This window comes from Populus trichocarpa, chromosome 5, assembly GCF_000002775.5.
Source record: "Populus trichocarpa isolate Nisqually-1 chromosome 5, P.trichocarpa_v4.1, whole genome shotgun sequence".
Classification (NCBI taxonomy): Eukaryota; Viridiplantae; Streptophyta; class Magnoliopsida; order Malpighiales; family Salicaceae; genus Populus; species Populus trichocarpa.
Window position 1 is genome coordinate 7,158,530 of NC_037289.2, and position 15,065 is coordinate 7,173,594.

Sequence of the window (15,065 nt, forward strand, 5' to 3'; positions counted from 1 at the left end):
TATATATATACATAGTGTTGAAATGGCAGTTATATTCTTTAAAATAGTTTTATTAAAGTGCAGTAATATAAAATTGACAATCAATAAATTATGATATGGTGTTTGAAATCATAAACATACGAGATAATACAAAATAAAATAAATATTAAAAAATAAATGAAAATACAGCTTAGAAAAAAGACACCATCTATTATATATGGATGACAAGAGTTACCCATAATGTTTTCTTTTTATTTTCTTTGTTTCTTTAGATTTTCTAGTTACTTAACTCTTTTTTTCAATTTGATCCTTTAAATTGAGTTGATTTGAGATTGGGCGTGATCATTTTATTTCGGTTGGCTTGATGTGTAGTTCTCACAATGTTAAGAATAAGTAGTAACATTGAGTTAATTCTTGATTTGACAAAATAAAAATTAATTTTAATGATTCAGATCAATTGAAACTTTAGGGATTAAATATGAAATTAAAACAAAAATTCAGCCTCTTTTCTCGTCCTTTTTATTATTATTATTTTAGTCCTTAAAGTTTCTGTTTTTTCTTTCATTTTTTATCCATGTTTCTTGAGCTTTTTTTATGTTTTGGTTTAAAATTTTATTTTGTTTATGTTTTACTCGTTCAGTTTTAGAGAAAAAAAAGGGTTATCAGGAAATGAAAGAGAAGAGAATAAGTGGTTTAAATTCATTTAAATTAAATGATTTTAAAATATATTTATGATATTATTCTATTACATATTGTTCAGTTTTTACTCTTTTTTTATGAAATTATTGCATTTTTTTTTATAATATTAGCAAGTGCTAATTCTATACAACCCTTCAAGATTTTTTTTTAATTTTTTCTTAAATTTTATTCATTGTCTTTTCTCCACATGACCTTCAAAAAAACTATTACAAAGAACCCCCCCCTCCCAAGTGGTGTGTTGTTTTTATATATTTTTTAATATGCTTCTTTGAAATTATCGAAACATTGTTTTTTATAATAAAAAAAAATATAGTAGGTTTTACAAAAAAAAAAAATTGATAATATCATGAAAAGGTTTTTATAATATAAAATATTTCAATTATCTATTTTTATTGTCAAATAATTAAATAAAAAATTACTTTAAAAAAAACGTATTAAAATGACTTAGTAAAGTCCATGACTCGGTAAGTACGATAAGGATGAACAATATGGTGACCAGATCAGGATAGACTTGCTTGGGCACTTTGTGAACTCCTAGCATAACTGCAAATTTCAACAAATCAAAGAATATCACTTATTTATTCCCACAAATTAACAAGATTTATTGCTGGGTCGTGGGATAGCACTATTATATATATATATATATATATATATATATATATATATATATATATATCAGGTGAGACCTGAAAATAACACAGGAAGTTTTATCCTTGGATGGCCCAAGGATAAAACTCTTTCCCTTCTCCTTGATGATACGAGTTCAAATTTGAAAGAAAAGTTGGCTCCCTCAAGCCTATAATTCAAGTTCAAATTGTCATGCTACGATGAGATATGTCTGAATTCGATGGCACCCATCTTCTCCTTTCATTATTTTAGTTGACCTAGAATAATCAAATAGGCAGTGCCACACCATATATGAACTCACTCATTATTGTGGTATATGATTTTTGCTCCTTTTCCCATTATGTTTTTCCTATAAATAGAGAGAGCGCGGATGATTTTCTCTGGCCATCACACATGTGGAGCAAAGTTTCTTCCTTCTTTCTGCCCTTAATAGACTTTGATTTACGCTTTCCCTTACACATATACCTCCCCTGTAATACAGGCAATTTTAGTGCATTTTGCTTGTCTCTCATTTAGTCTCAATCTCTCATACTCAGAGTCTCCCTCGCCAATCTTCTCTTACACTCGCTACTCACACCCCAGGCTTGATTGCAGGTTAGTTTGTCCCTCGCTCTCTCTCTTTTCATTTGACATTCCTGCTTCAATATGTATCTTTCCTTCTCTGTCTTGTTCTTGCTGTGACCCTTTGGCCTCAGTAACATGATTTCATGTTAACTTTTCTGGTGAATGATGGAGGAGCTACTGGCCAGTGTTTATTCATGTTTCAGACAACCATTGAAAAGCTTTGGTTGCGTTTTCCGGTGTTGTCTTGAACCCTAATCTTTCCTGGCTAATATCATTTATGTTGTGGAGATTCGGTTAATTGTGGTGCTTTCTCGCTTCTACCTCTGTGTTGTTGTGGAAGCGCTTCTGGTCTATTCTCTTTCTTGTCTTTGTAGGCCTAGTTATAATCTATTACTTAATTCTAAACCAATCCAACTCTAACTCTTCTAGTCTTGTAGTATCATATATTTATTGCCGTCTCATGAAGTATATACCCTTTTCGCACTTTATTTGATCGTAGAGATGAGAGTAAGTTTTTAAATCTGGTCTGGTGGTTGACCCAATTTAAGATTTGGGTTTTGACCGAGTCATCGGGTCGCTCAGGTTAATTCTGATTTTTTAAAAAAATCAAAATGACATCGTTTTAGTATAAAAAAAAAAAGTCAATGGGCTACAACCGGGTTTTTAACAGGGTCGTCGGGTCAACCCGAATTTTGACTTCCTCTATTTTTTTTAAACTCGACCCAGTTTCAGCCCCGGGTTGACCCGGGTTTCAAAACTATGGTTGAGAGCATTTCTTATTAGAGAATAGTTAATTTGAGCTTCTTTTTGAGAAATTACTTTGAATAATTTATGAAATTATGAGCAATGCTTATATTAGGATTAAGGGGTATTTGAAAATATGATAATTGTTATTATTTAAAATATTTTTTTCTCGGAAATATATCAAAATAATATTTTTATTTATTTTTAAAAAATTATTTTTGAAACCATCACATTAAAATAACTAGAAAATATAAAAAAATTAATTTAAAGTAAAAAAACAAAAAAATATATTTATTTATTTTTAAAATACAAAAACAAACAAATTATAAATTTTTTCCAAGAAGATCATTTAAACCCAGCTCGTGCATTCATGGTATTTTATATATATATATTTAGTTATTTCAACCATTTTATGATGTACAAGGGCAAAGAATAAAAGAATAAGAAAAGGAATCAGTCAGGGTTAGATCGATGTCTTGCAAGTTGCCATCATTTTGGCCTTCTCCCAATCTCATAGTAGATAGCCATGGAAACCTTGCGTCTTTCTTTCTTTATCATGCTGGTCATTATAAAATTCGTAAGAGCATAACGATTCCCGGCGTAACGTGTTGAGCTTTCTATTTTACTTAATTTGTCAGATACTTGGTCTATCCATTCTTGATTCTTATTTTCCTCTTCTTTTGTTGCCTTATTTTCTGTAATAAACATGTATTATTTTAGATCTCGAACAATTGTTTTTATTTATTTGAACAGTATTGATGGATGCAATTGTCACATGAGAATTCTCAATTGTTAAATATGAGATTAATTGTGTTATTTGAGGAAGAATATATAAGGTGATTGATTATTCATTGACCACACTAAAATAATTCACACCAAGGAACATGCTTTGTCACTTTTTCCAGCACTAAGATTGTGATTTTGCTTTTTTTATTGTTTTAATGGCCGAATAAAGAGCACAAGCAGCCAGCCTCAACAAAGAGTTTAAAATGGCCGAATTAATATATTCGTGAGTCGATTGTTTAACCAAAAGAAATGGAAAAATATATATAAGAAAGCTGATTAGGTAGCATTCTTAACTTTTTTTTATTGTTTTAATGGCCGAAGTTTCTAGCCGAATGATCTTGAGTGTTTAGAAAGGGCGCACGCCCTTCTATGTGTGGTGTCAGCTGATCTCACCCGGTGACCCCAGATAATTATGGCAAGGGGACCCCAAATGATTGAGATGGCGAGGAGGTTTTTTTTTTTTTTTTTTTTTTTTAATGTTCGGAAGTATAATAATTATTTCATCCATTACAGTTTGTTTCTATGTTATCTATCTTTGGTTCATGTTAAAAAAATAAAGGGAGAAAAGAGAGAGAGAGATAGATTTTTCATAATCCTATCATTTTGAATGTGAACAGGCACCATAAAATGCGAAATTCAACTCAAATTACCTTGATCATCAAAATTAGAGAGGGAAAACTGGTTTCTACAGGGACCCTGTGACATGGTGGTGCTATATCTGTACCCTCTAATGAAGACAAAGGGTTGTTACCTTCTTGGTTCTTTCCTCCCTTGGCTAGGCTTTTAGATTCACATGCACAATTTTTTTTTAATTCAAAGCTCGATAAATAGCTTTTCATAATTGTGTCACAACAAATTTCTGTTGTTGCATTTTGAATGTGTTTTGCTAGTCTTAACTTGGCTTTCTCTTTTGACTTGTCCTCATGTTCCTTCTCATGATTTTCCTTCCTTTATCTCTTTAGTATATAAAATACAAGGAAGGGCAGAAGTAGCAAGATAGGCACAGAAGTACAATCCTGCAACAGAAGAAAAAAGATAGAAGAGAAGGAATCATTTTACATATCTTGATCCTTTTCCAGCGAAGTTTTTGAAACGAAGTTGAAAAGAGAAGATGGGTTTCTGGACTCTTTTTGAGGTGGCATCTTTGCCAATTATACAAGTCCTACTTATCAGCTTCTTTGGAGCTTTGATGGCAACTGAGTATTTGAATCTTCTCCCTAAGGATGCTAGAAAATCCTTAAATAAGGTAAGAATCAAGAATTTCATTGTTTTTGTTAAGGTTGCTCTTTGTTCCCTCTACAACAACGAAAATTCTTTTTCCCAATGTAGCTCGTGTTCATGGTGTTTACACCCTCTCTCATGTTTGCTAGCCTGGCTAAAACTGTTACTCTCGAAGACATTATCTCATGGTAGGCTAACAGAAATTTGAGCTCTTCACTTTTGACATGCTGCCAAAAGGTGTAATCCTGCACCTTTTGGAACCAATTTGGTGCAATTCTTTTAGCTGGAAAATTGATTCATGCTCTGCTTTGGTTGACCATTTCCTCAGGTGGTTTATGCCTGTTAACATTGGATTCACATTCTTAATTGGAGGCATTCTTGGATGGATACTTGTTAAAATACTGAGACCAAAGCCTTACCTAGAGGGCCTTGTTATTGCTACATGTTCATCAGGTTAGTTGTGGTTGGACTATTTAACTTGTTTCATTCATGCGCGTAGACTGTTGAAACCCTGATTGTTGTGTACTTTTGGTGCTTGTTAAAATAGGAAACTTGGGAAATCTTCTGCTCATAATTGTCCCTGCAATCTGTACTGAGGACGGAAGTCCATTTGGTGACAGTAGCATCTGCACCTCCGTTGGACTCTCATACGCTTCTTTCTCTATGGCGGTAATCTTCGAGTTGAAACTCAACAATGCCATGAGGCCAAGCATTGGGAAATCATGTTTTCTGTAAAATCTCATTTTGTTTTGGTTTGCCAATGCAGCTAGGAGGTTTCTTCATCTGGACTTATACATTCCATCTAATACGAACGTCGGCTGCAAAATTAAAAGCACTTCAAGCAGTAGTAGAGGTCTCAAAAGCACCCAACAATGATTTAGACGCTAGCCAGGAAACTCACCTGCTAATAGGACAAGATCAAGAAAATGTTGCAATAGTTGTTGCGTCATCCAAGTCTGCTGAAGATACAGAAAGCCGTGCTGTTAGTACTTTTACAGTAGTCTGTCCTATTATATTCCTATATGCACACTAATATCTACAGGCCTGATATTTGGACTTCTGAATCTCTCTGGTTTCAGATTGTTTCCCAGGAATCAGAACATGGAAAAGGGAATGTATCATCCTGGACTAAATTAATAGGATTTCTTCATCAGATTTTAGAGGAGCTCTTGGCACCCCCAACTCTAGCTGCAGTGAGTTTCCTCGACATTTCACCTACTTTTTTTATTGAGAAGAGCTAAACACCTTTCTCTTTGGTCATCAAAATACCGGATAGTTTACAAGCTTAATTTTGTCCATCTTCCATCAGATTTTGGGATTCATCTTTGGAGCAACTACATTTTTGAGAAACCTGATAATTGGTTCAGAAGCCCCTCTAAGAGTGATCCAAGACTCCATCAAATTACTTGGGTATGAATTTCTATCTTTCGACTTACAATTGTTCCGTTTAAATTCAACAATTTCAGGTATCTAAAAGTGAAAACACTCTGTTGCAGAGATGGAACCATTCCTTGTATAACTCTCATATTGGGAGGCAACCTAACCGAAGGTAAATAAAAATTAAAAAAAATTCAAGTACTCGTTCGAAATTTCCAAACCAACATAAATGGCAACACGTTCTGACAAGCTTCTATAATGTATTCTACATAAAAAGGCTTGCGCGCATCCAAAATCAAATCATGGATCGTTGTTGGGGTGATTTGTGTCCGATACATTATACTTCCTGCAATTGGTATGTGGGTTGTTAAAGCAGCTGGTCATCTTGGTTTTCTCCCATCAGACCCTCTCTTTCACTATGTTCTGATGATTCAGTATACCCTTCCACCTGCCATGAATATTGGTAATCAATGATATTCAACCGCATTTTATATAATCTGGAGATGCTAACTTTGGCTGCTAAAATTGCTAATAATCTTCATATGTGCAGGTACCATGACACAGTTGTTTAATGTGGGACAAGAAGAGTGCTCGGTCCTCTTCTTGTGGACATACTTAGTTGCAGCCTTGGCACTCACTGCCTGGTCTACAATTTTCATGTGGATCTTGTCCTGAATAAACCTTCAAAGTAGGATGCAACCACTACAAGTCAAATAGTGTGGGATTCATCATAGATTAAAATGGCCATATATAGGTATACACCACCGAGCAAGTGGGATATTTTTGTACCTGTTCAAAACAAATATTTCTTGATTATTGGATTGCTTTATCGAAGCTTTTGCTATATAGTTTATTTATGTGTGTTGCATGTTTCAAGTTCTTGTAAACACGAACAGAGTCATAAAAAAAAAAAAAAACGGAACAGGGATATTGCTATTCTGGGCGTTGCATCTTCATGTACAAGAAATAATTCCGGGATACTTGTATTTATAGGAAATCAAATTTTCACAGTCCGATGTACCTCAATTGGCATTAGTATATGTGTGTATATTAATTGTGGTTTTAGTGCATGTTAAAAAAAATAAAAGGGAGGAAAAAACCGATCTCCGAAGGATTTCAAATTTTTACTTACAGCCAAGTAGTGATTAACTGTTTTATGACATCAAATATTAAAATGTCCTTGATTTGAAACAACTTGTTTCATAATTTAAATGCTTGCTGCAGTATTTAGATATAATTACAGCTTCACTCTCCATGTCATGGCCACTGACCCCCCTATGGCAACGAAGTCTAGGCCTGCAAGCTCACCATCTTCTCCGAAACCCACATCAAGAAAGACCTCGTGGCCTATCTTTACTGTTCTTTTAACAATTCTATCTCCTGTCTTGGTAGCTACACTCGTTTTCCAACTTGACTCGTTCGAACCAGCTCCCTTGCCGATCCACGAGCTGACTCAGCCACCATTGAAGGCTTTGAAGAAGAATGATCACATGCTTCAAGGATCAGAGCTTGTGGGCTTCAAGCAGTTGATTGGACCAGAAGATATTGCATATGATAGCAGTTCGGGTGTTATTTACACTTCTTGTGCTGATGGGTGGGTTAAACGAGTCACGATTAATGACTCAGTTGCTGACACCATCGTGGAGGGCTGGGTTAACGCTGGAGGTAGGCCTCTCGTACTCGCCCTTGGACACGATAATGAAGTTATTGTAGGCGATGCTTACAAGGTTGGTAACGTTAATTAATCAACTTAATGTTCCATTACAAGAAATAAACTAACACGCCTACCGTTTTAAATGTTTAATTTACTTTGGAGTTACCGCTCTTCTCTCTTTTTTCCTTTGATTTTTTTCGACCTTTTATTCTTTCTTTCTTTTCATAACCATATTCTTTTGTTTTTCAATTATGTCCTTTAGCAGCTGGTTAGGATGAAATTTGGGTTTGGTATTTTGATTTAATTGCCTTTATATAAGATTCTTCGGCAACACAAGAAATTCCAGCTTTCAGTTGAAACTAGATTTCATGCAAAATAGTTAGAATTTCTTGTTTTCTAATGAATTAAAACTAGAGGGACTAGAATTAAAATTGAGGAGGGGAAAGGCCCTTCTCTTTTCGAAGAAAATAGAAAGAAAGAGAGAAGAAAAAATGTTCGCCTGATCCACTTTAAGATTCCTTCTTGGCCATGCTTGGCCTTGAGACAATAGCTTTAATGACATGAATCTAACAATGTCAAGAATAATTAATTTTGGACATTGGATGACCACCGAACCATAGTGGTCCAGCTCACATGTTGGCGTCTTTATACCAGAGTTTTAAAATTTATCTATTCGTGACCCGATCACTTAACCGGATCGATAATCAGCTCGAGTTTCAAAACTATAGTTTATACCACGAGCCAACCCTCCTTCCCTCTTTTTTTTTTAACATCTTAATTAATACTAACTCTTCAATTAAGTTCTAAATTCCATTTAACCGAGTCTAATTATTATTTTTTTAATTTAATCTTTAATTCTTTAATACCTCATCAATTTAATTTCGTATTTCATCCTAGTTAAATGAACGAAGACTCAAATGAAAGAACAACTAAGAAAGGGTAAAGAAGATGATAATTGGCTACCTGAACTGGCGCTTTGTGGTTATGTATATAACTTGATTTGTGAATTTTATGGTTAACTCGTGTTAATTCGAGTCGGTTGAATTATAATGCAATCTCAAAATTAAACACACATTAAATATAGATGACCCGAATTCATTTTTTTATTATGTTGCGACGACTAAAGATGCTTGCACATTTTATTTGTTCAATTTTCATTTCACAACGGAGCGCCGGATAACTAATTAGTTGCTAAAGTTAGTTGGTACGTTTCATTAATAAAAAATAAAAAAAGTTAGCTGGTTAGTATTTATTTTCTTCGTGAGTTCTTGCTGGTGGAATGTTTGAAAAAGGCAACAAAATTTAATGTTCATATGGTGAAGCTGCTCCCTCCTCTCTGTTTTTTATTTTACTTTTTTTTTTCAATTTTGTTCTTAGAATTTTTTTTTTATATGATTATTGGATTGTTTTGAACCTTTCAAATTAACTAAATTACATCAAAATAATTTTTATATGGTTTGATTTTAAACTTGATCTAGATAAAGAGTGGGTTAGGAAATTTTTTATCTTTTTAATTTTATTATTTATCTCTTAATTTTATTATTCAATCTTTTTTATCTGTTATTCGGATTCTTTTTATACTTGTCAAATTAATTGTATGATATTGAAACATGTTTTACATGATTTAATTTTAAACTCATATTAGACAATAAATCAAATCAAGAGATTCATCTACTAAATTTAATAACAACATCAAGTTATGTACTGCCTGAATATTTTTGTATTGTTCAAAAAACATTTAATTTAATCCGTAGCACAACGCGCGAGTCTATAAACTAGGTCAATACTAATATAACTTTTATATGATTTAATTTTAAACCTCATCTAAATAAGAAGTTAAGTTAAGAAAAATTTATTATTATTATTATTATTTTTCTCTCAATTTCATCATTTGACCTATTTTATTGGTTATTCTAGTTATTTTTGTGCTTGTCAAGTTAACTATATCACAATAAAATATCTTTCACACGATTTAATTTTAATTTTATGTTAGACAAGAAATCAGATTAAGAGATTTCAAAATTAACCCGTTAAACTTAATTTAATAGCAAAATCAATTAATTCTCTAAAACTTAATATTAAAAAAAATGATTCGTCTATAAACTATTTCAGTAATAATTTAATTTAATGTCAACAGGTTAAGAGGACGAAATGATGTACATAGAAGATGCTTGAATTAGACGCGAATCTAGATTGTAGAGATATGATGGGGTGTATCACTGCTTACCATGGCGTCTAGTACACATGAATACTGTGCTTGCCGCCATCCTAGAAAAGATCATGCAATATACGATGTCTTGTTTCGATGAAGAACAAAAGAGTACTTCTATGATATTTATTATCCTTCATTAATTTTAAAAAAATCAGCATAAATGAATCTTAACCGAATTTTTTTTATTAGTTTTATTAATTTAATTTTTCAAGAAATAAGTTAGAGAAATATGGAAGTTAATATGTTTTATAACTATTTTTTAAAAAATTATCTAACATGAAATCAAAGAAAAAAGTGGTTAAAAATATGTTGTATTGATCTTTAATCTTCTCAGACGTATCATTTGTAGTATTATGTGTTTGTCTAAACTATCTCATGGGCAAAGAGATTAGGCTCGTTAGGCATGAAATTGATTTCATTTTAGGTAATTAGAGGAAAGAAGAAAAAAAATATCACATTTTGTTTATTATGGAGTGTTAAATGTGAAAAATAATATAAAAGTATATGAAGCTAAGATTTACAATGTTTTTTTTTTTGGTACTATAATTATTTTTATTTTATTTCTTAAAATATTTTTTATTTAATAAAAATAAAATCCGTAAAGATAAACCGAATACAAGTTTATGACTCTCTAAATATCTATTAAAAATAAATACTTGAAAAAATAAAATTTCAATTAAATATAAAAAAATTATTTGAAATTAATATAATCTCATATAAAAATTTTAAAATAAATAGATTAAATATCAAGAGATTAAATTGAAAAAAAAAATGAAAGGTTGGATAAAAAAAAAATTGACAATAAAATCATATAAATGACGTATACGTCATCTTCCCCATGCATATAATTGATTATTTTTGCATAAGATGACTTTGTGGTCGATGACTAGGCATCTTCCCCGAAAGTCATCTCCCGCTCGCATGCACTTGTTGGAAGTATAAATTAGAATTGAATGTATATAATTTTTTATTGATGAATCGAGTTCTGCGAAGAGATGTTTTTCTTTTTTAATCGCAGATCTCATCAACGTTCCTGTCAGTTCTGGAAAGAAGGCAGATGCGTGGCTCGTTTTCATTGTTTTTGTTGTCGTTAGAAGAGCCCGCATAAGAGTTTGACTCGGATAAAATTGGGGTTGAGTTGACAGAATCAACTCAAGTTTGGATCTTTTAAGAGAAAATCTCTTGAAATAATGTGGTTTTGGTAAAAACAAAGAGAGTTTATTTCATGAGTTTTTTTAAACTTAATAGTCTTTATATTGTTTTAAAATCAGACAACTTGTTTCATGATATAAATGCTTGCTGCAGTATCTAGATAACATTATCCAACCCCCTATGGCAACGAAGTCTAGACCTGCAAGCTCACCATCTTCTCCGAAACCCACATCAAGAAAGCCCTCATGGCCTTTCTTTACTGTTCTTTTAACAATTCTATCTCCTGTCTTGGTAGCTACACTCGTTTGCCAACTTGACTCGTTCGAACCAGCTCACTTGCCGATCCACGAGCTGACTCAGCCACCATTGAAGGCTTTGAAGAAGAATGATCACATGCTTCAAGGATCAGAGCTTGTGGGCTTCAAGCAGTTGATTGGACCAGAAGATATTGCATATGATAGCAGTTCGGGTGTTATTTACACTTCTTGTGCTGATGGGTGGGTTAAACGAGTCACGATTAATGACTCAGTTGCTGACACTATCGTGGAGAGCTGGGTTAACACTGGAGGTAGGCCTCTCGGACTCGCCCTTGGACACGATAATGAAGTTATTGTAGCCGATGCTTTCAAGGTTGGTGACGTTAATTAATCAACTTAATGTTCTATTACAAGAAATAAATTAATATGCCCCCCTTTTTTTTTTCAATCACCATTTTCTTTTGTTTTTTTTAATTTTGTTTCCTTTAGCAATCGGTTGGATTGAAATTTGGGGTTGGTGTTCTTGTTTGATCTCCTTGATATAAGATTCTTTGGTGACACAAGAAATTCCAGCTTTCAGTTGACTAGATTTTATGCAAAATAGTTAGAATTTCTCGTTTTCTAATGAATTAAAACTAAAGGGACTAGAATTGAAAATAAAAAAAAAACAGAGACCCTTCTCTTTCCAGAGAAGAAGAAATAGTATGAGAAAAGAAATTTTTTTAAAAAAAAAACCAAAATTTAAAATTTAAAAAAACACGATTTCAATCATATTCTCAAATAAAATTTAAATGATAGTACGGTTCACATGTTGGTTTGTTTACGCCACGCGCCAATTCTTTTTCTTTTCTTCTGTTTTGTTTTAATTTTTTAATCAATATTAATTTTTCAATTGAATCTTGAATTTCATTTCACATCCAGTATAGTCAATTTTCTTTTAATTTAATCTCTAATAACTCATATGAATTTAATCTCGCATTTCATCCTAGACAAATAGAAAGAAAGCTTAGAAGGGTAAAGAATGTGACAACTAGCCAACTACTTAGGAGTGATATAATATGTTCTGAATGAAATCACTTTTCCCTCGGAGAAGTATGAGCGAATGCGACCTTTTTTTCAAGATCATTATAGTTTTTGGAAAATTAGCTTTATTTATCTTTATATTTAGTCTTATGTCTATAAGTCTAATTGTCTTGAAATCAACTTTGAGTATATGATCATTTTTCAATGTATTTTTTTCTCATGTTTTTAATACAAGTTTACTAATGTCTTGTGTGTAGCACTGGTATTACGTTAATTACCGCATGGGCTTGTTATTTATAATGTTGTGTATAACAGGGACTGCTAAAGATAAGTGGAGAGGGTAAAGTGGAGCTACTAGCTGATGAGGCCGAGGGTGTAAAATTGAAGCTCACAGATGCTGTAGATATAGCAGAAGATGGCACCATCTATTTTACAGATGCTTCATATAAATACAATCTGCTCGAGTTCTTCTGGGATTTTTTGGAGGGTAAGCCATATGGTCGAGCAATCAGCTATGATCCAGTTACCAAAGAGACCAAGGTTTTGGCCCATGACCTCTACTTTGCTAATGGAGTCGCGGTCTCACCAGATCAACAATATGTGGTCTTCTGTGAAACATTCATGTATGATCCGAGTAATCTTATTTACGTTCTTGCAAACACGCATGCTAGTTTTCGAGAAATTAGCTTCTTTGATATTTCTTTCTTTCGTTTGGCTTTCATAAGGGGATTTTTTTGTTTTGCCCTAAAAGATGCGCTAAGGGATAAGGCTATACTCTAACAAAACGTTGAGATAATAAATTTTATAGGTTATCCAACACCACCAACTATCTATGAATTATCATTAAATTCTTATAATTCACCTTTTTGAACTGGTTATTGCAGGAGAAGGTGTAGAAAATATTACATACAAGGAAAGAAAAAAGGGAGCCTAGAGACATTCATTGACAATTTGCCAGGCTTGCCTGATAACATCCATCATGATGGGCATGGCCATTACTATATTGCATTAGCCTCGGTAATTTAATTGCGTTACTGCTATTCTTCACTTGCATTAATCTTCTTTTTCCCTTCACTTAGAGACCTCTATAGTATGACGACTGTTGTTTATAACACCATTAATGTTGCTGCAAAAATACAACAGGGAATCACAGTTGCACTGGACCTAGCACTCAAACATCCTTTTCTTCGGAAGCTTATGGGAATCTATACGAAGTACATAGGGGAAATTAATGTGGTGAAGAATAGTGGTGTTTTCATCGTAGATTTGGAAGGAAAACCAACGGAGCATTACTATGATCCGGGTTTGGCATTGATTTCAAGTGGGATCAGGATTGGAAACCATATATACTGCGGTTCCGTTGTCAGTCCCTACATTGTCCGTCTTGATGTCACAAAGCATCCTGCACGAGCCACAGTGTAAGCAACACCCCTATGAAGTGATGTTCTTCGCATTATCATATTATTCTAATAATGTATCTTCTTCTTTCTTGACTACTTATGGTATTGTTGGCTATGAAATGGTCGAAGGACAAGATTTGTTTCTTTTTCAACTATAGAAATTATTCAGGGACAGAAAATGAATTAAATAACTATTTTCTAATTGTGGCAACACTCCCATTGGTATTTTCGGCTGCTGTCAATGCTCAAAATCTTATCACTTTATTTTTTTATGTCAAAGTTTTCTGAGAGTCTAGAAGTGAGATTATTCTTCCCAGATCGGACATAAAAAAAACTTGCAGGCCCTGAGCTACATATCATCAACCCAGATCGTGTAGGTAACCAGGGAAAATTACCCATCTTTAATATGTCATCGTTTACTCCAAAAATAAACTTAGTGCTTGTCTTATTGTTCAATTTAAAGTTCAAATAGAGTTATTCATTTTATAAATAAAAAGCATGCTGTTCTTGGGGAAGATATTGTAATCTGTTGAAGGTGAAGACTTTATAAAGGTGTAATGTCGTTCGGTATAGATTTATATGCTTCGTTATATTAGGAATGGAATGTACATTGATTTCCATGTTTGATTATGTTGAATTACGTATTGTATTCTCTTCAATCATAGCTCTTTCCGATTTCAATTTTCAATGTTTGCCATGTTCTCATACATCTCTTTCACTGCCGAAAGTTGATTTATAATTTGCTGTCCAGCTTTGATATTTGGTTTGTTCGTTGTTCTCTTATAAATGTTGATTTCCAAACCAATTAATTGAAACACAGTGTCATCCTTCTTCTTTTCTTGTTTGTTGCTTGCGACATTGCTGCACGGCAATGTCTCCGTATGTCATGTCTAAGCAATGCTGGGAAGTGGAAACAAACTGTTGTTACTGTGTTTGTTTCCTTGCTGCAGAGTTCCATTCATGCCCACCTTTTACATTTTAAATTGTGTTGGACAATTAGGTTAATGCTGTTAGGTGTAAATGTTTGATAGAATATGCGAAAAGTAATGGTGAAAAGTTGTTGTAATAGTGCTGGGATTATTATACAAGTTCTTGTTTACTAAAAGTTGTGTTTTAAAAATATTTTAAAAAAAAATTAAATTATTTTATTTTGAATTATCCGACCATTTCATCAAATTAAAATTTTGACAGTAGATTATCAAGACTCTTGTTCAAATCACTCTTGCTCTCTCCGGCCCGGTTTGTTGGAACCACCATCGCCTTTTTTGTAGAAAGCTTGACCAATGAGAAAAAGTGTTTGGTTGAAGCCACAAAGAGGTCGACTCACTTCCTTTGCTAAGTGAATGATCTTCGCTTCGCGGGAACAACAA

General features: G+C 33.1%; 2 protein-coding genes across 4 annotated transcripts; both read left to right on the top strand.

Annotated features, from left to right (window-relative positions):
• Positions 1 to 1,398: 1,398 nt before the first annotated feature.
• On the top strand, positions 1,399 to 6,841 carry LOC7480449 (protein PIN-LIKES 7). Of its 3 annotated transcripts, XM_006382917.3 has the most exons (12): positions 1,399 to 1,899; positions 4,017 to 4,142; positions 4,362 to 4,645; positions 4,729 to 4,808; positions 4,949 to 5,073; positions 5,168 to 5,289; positions 5,387 to 5,602; positions 5,700 to 5,813; positions 5,930 to 6,030; positions 6,117 to 6,169; positions 6,275 to 6,460; positions 6,548 to 6,841. In XM_006382917.3, exons 3-12 carry the CDS (start codon positions 4,511 to 4,513, stop codon positions 6,670 to 6,672), a joined length of 1,257 nt encoding a protein of 418 aa, XP_006382979.3. In that variant the 5' UTR covers positions 1,399 to 1,899; positions 4,017 to 4,142; positions 4,362 to 4,510; the 3' UTR covers positions 6,673 to 6,841. The 3 variants fall into 3 exon arrangements, with proteins under 3 accessions (XP_006382979.3, XP_002306421.4, XP_052309382.1); XM_002306385.4 differs by lacking the exon at positions 4,017 to 4,142; XM_052453422.1 differs by lacking the exons at positions 1,399 to 1,899; positions 4,017 to 4,142; positions 4,729 to 4,808 and having other exon boundaries at positions 4,497 to 4,645.
• Positions 6,842 to 6,984: 143 nt separating this feature from the next.
• LOC7492118 (protein STRICTOSIDINE SYNTHASE-LIKE 5) lies at positions 6,985 to 13,906 on the top strand. The gene is made up of 5 exons (XM_024602142.2): positions 6,985 to 7,724; positions 11,169 to 11,645; positions 12,611 to 12,918; positions 13,180 to 13,312; positions 13,439 to 13,906. Exons 1-5 carry the CDS (start codon positions 7,209 to 7,211, stop codon positions 13,715 to 13,717), a joined length of 1,713 nt encoding a protein of 570 aa, XP_024457910.2. The 5' UTR covers positions 6,985 to 7,208; the 3' UTR covers positions 13,718 to 13,906.
• The last annotated feature ends 1,159 nt before the right edge of the window (positions 13,907 to 15,065 follow it).